Source organism: Anneissia japonica, unplaced genomic scaffold (assembly GCF_011630105.1).
Source record: "Anneissia japonica isolate Jap-2015-1 unplaced genomic scaffold, ASM1163010v1 scaffold116356_len2187_cov155, whole genome shotgun sequence".
Classification (NCBI taxonomy): domain Eukaryota; kingdom Metazoa; phylum Echinodermata; class Crinoidea; order Comatulida; family Comatulidae; genus Anneissia; species Anneissia japonica.
In genome coordinates this window covers 1-2,187 of record NW_022735513.1, presented here as the reverse complement: position 1 = coordinate 2,187, position 2,187 = coordinate 1, and the positions used below count along the sequence as shown (strand labels likewise).

General features: G+C 34.3%; 1 protein-coding gene across 1 annotated transcript; it reads right to left on the bottom strand.

The window, feature by feature from the left end:
- Positions 1-328: 328 nt before the first annotated feature.
- On the bottom strand, positions 329-2,181 carry LOC117116628 (SCO-spondin-like; the record flags this gene model as incomplete). The annotated part of the gene is made up of 4 exons (XM_033260702.1): positions 2,142-2,181; positions 1,033-1,197; positions 734-861; positions 329-483 (listed from the first exon to the last, which is right to left on the bottom strand). Coding segments are annotated over exons 1-4 (464 nt in total), but the record flags the coding sequence as incomplete, so codon positions are not given.
- Between the last annotated feature and the right edge of the window lie 6 nt (positions 2,182-2,187).

Below are 2,187 nucleotides of genomic sequence, written 5' to 3'. Positions count from 1 at the left end.
AAGCGACGTTAAGGCGAAATCATAGACAAAAGAGTTTCCCCCTAAGAGCCGAATAAAGGTATATATATATATTTATATATATAAAAGAAAACGTAACAGAAGAGGAACCTGACCAAGGAACAAAAAAAACTCAGCCTCCTCCGGGAATAATTGCATTATTCCTCTTATAATATGCTGTGAGATCCCCTTTTCAGTACATCCATTAGGGGTAATGGAAATGAAATGCTGTGAGAACCCATACACACCACAAGTTTGGCAATATCTACAATGGGATCCGAGAACCACAGGAGATATATCTTTGATACAATGTTTATTTGTATCATCTTACCAATGCATGCAGTCGAGTGTAATGCTCATTCCAGGTTCAATCTCAGACACAGCATTTGGCCCTGGTGTAGCCAGTGGACCGTATATCTCACGCATATCAACAACGCATCTACATTCAGATGGCTTGACACATTCTCCATCTTGCAACACCATACCCTAAAACATAACATAAATCTTGTATAATAATAATAATATAATAATTGTTATTTTAATCAAAAATAAAGAAAAAAATGGAAGGTTAGAATGCCGGCATAAAACCTTCAAGATATTGAACAACCCAATCCAAATCCATACTTCTTTTGCACTTGACCAGTATCTATCTATGTTTTTATACTGGCTGAATAGATATTTTGTTATATATTTTTTTTAAATTGTAAAATGTGATGGAATTAAATTAGATACATACCTCTGGGCAGCCGCATCCGTATTTACATTCCGTGTTATTATTCTCACATTGGGAGTTGCCACGTAGATCAACACAGCTTAGCTCACATTCATCCAAGCAGTCCCGGAAAACAAGTGGATCCTCGCAAACTATTTTATGTGAATAAAAATATGAACTATTTAAAAATTTAAATGACACAAGAAATGAGGAAATTTTATTTTATCTTGGTATTAACTAAGCACCTAAAAGAAATTGAACTATTTCTTTATAATATATAATTAACCTTTAATTAAAGATTTTACTATAACATGTTTAATAACCTGGACACGCTGGTAGGTCGCACATCTTGGTCTTGGTTGTAGGCCCAATACAGGGTTCGCCGCCATTGCTTTCTGGTATTCTTTCTCTGGATGTAAATTGTTGTTCAGTTCCACATTGCTGGGTACACTCGGACCAAGCTTGCCACTCCGTCCACACACAATCCTCTAATAAAATACACAACATTCATGATTTCAAGACTTTATTCTGTGGACTCATGGATATTCGATTTGATTAAAAACAACTGTAAACATAATTAAACAAACAAAGGAGGGATAAGAACAATAGTCTGGGAGCTCAAAGTTCTGTTTGGACTTTACCCTGTACCTTTTACCTAAAAATGGTATTAATGTATTATATTATTTGATCATTGGTGATCCACATCTAGTGCAGATCACCTCTTGTTATTGTCAGGATCATCTTTTTATTACATATTCAATTTAAAAAACTGAATTTTTATATATGATAAATATTATGAATGATAATAACTCCCTCAACAACAGGCATTTTATCAATGAGAGTTGATACATATATCTCATATCAGGAGTCAACATTTTGTGACATTACCATGCGCACGTGCGTCATGACGTGCGCGTACGCATGAGTAAATCTTTCAAAATGCTCAAAATTCTTTTTAAAAAAACTGAATTAGCATATACTTTAAGCCATTTTCAGCATTTAAAAATGGTTCAATCGCCACCGCGCTCACTTCCTCAAGGGTCAAAGTGCGGCAGATCACCTAATTCGTCCTCAGTGACGAGTTCAAATCTAGTTAGTTTTAATTTAATAAGCAAGCAAGTTCAAAGTACCGAAATTACCAGGCCTTTAATATACATAAAACAGGTAGAAATACATTTTAATCCTTATTCTTCTATTGCCAAAAACATAACAATTATACAGAGAATGAAAAACAAGAATAACTGAGCTGATTGGCAGGGACACAAAAGTGAACTAAATCACTTCAACAAAAATCTGTGTCCCTCATCAACCCAGTTTTTTACATAAAAATAAACCTATATAATAAATACCCTCTGTAAAGATGGTCAATAATAAATTAATAAACAAATAATAAAACATGGAAACAGTAGTAAAAAGTCGATTTCATCCATACCTGGACAGCTGCCCATGAAACACGATTCAGATTCCAGATCATCGCC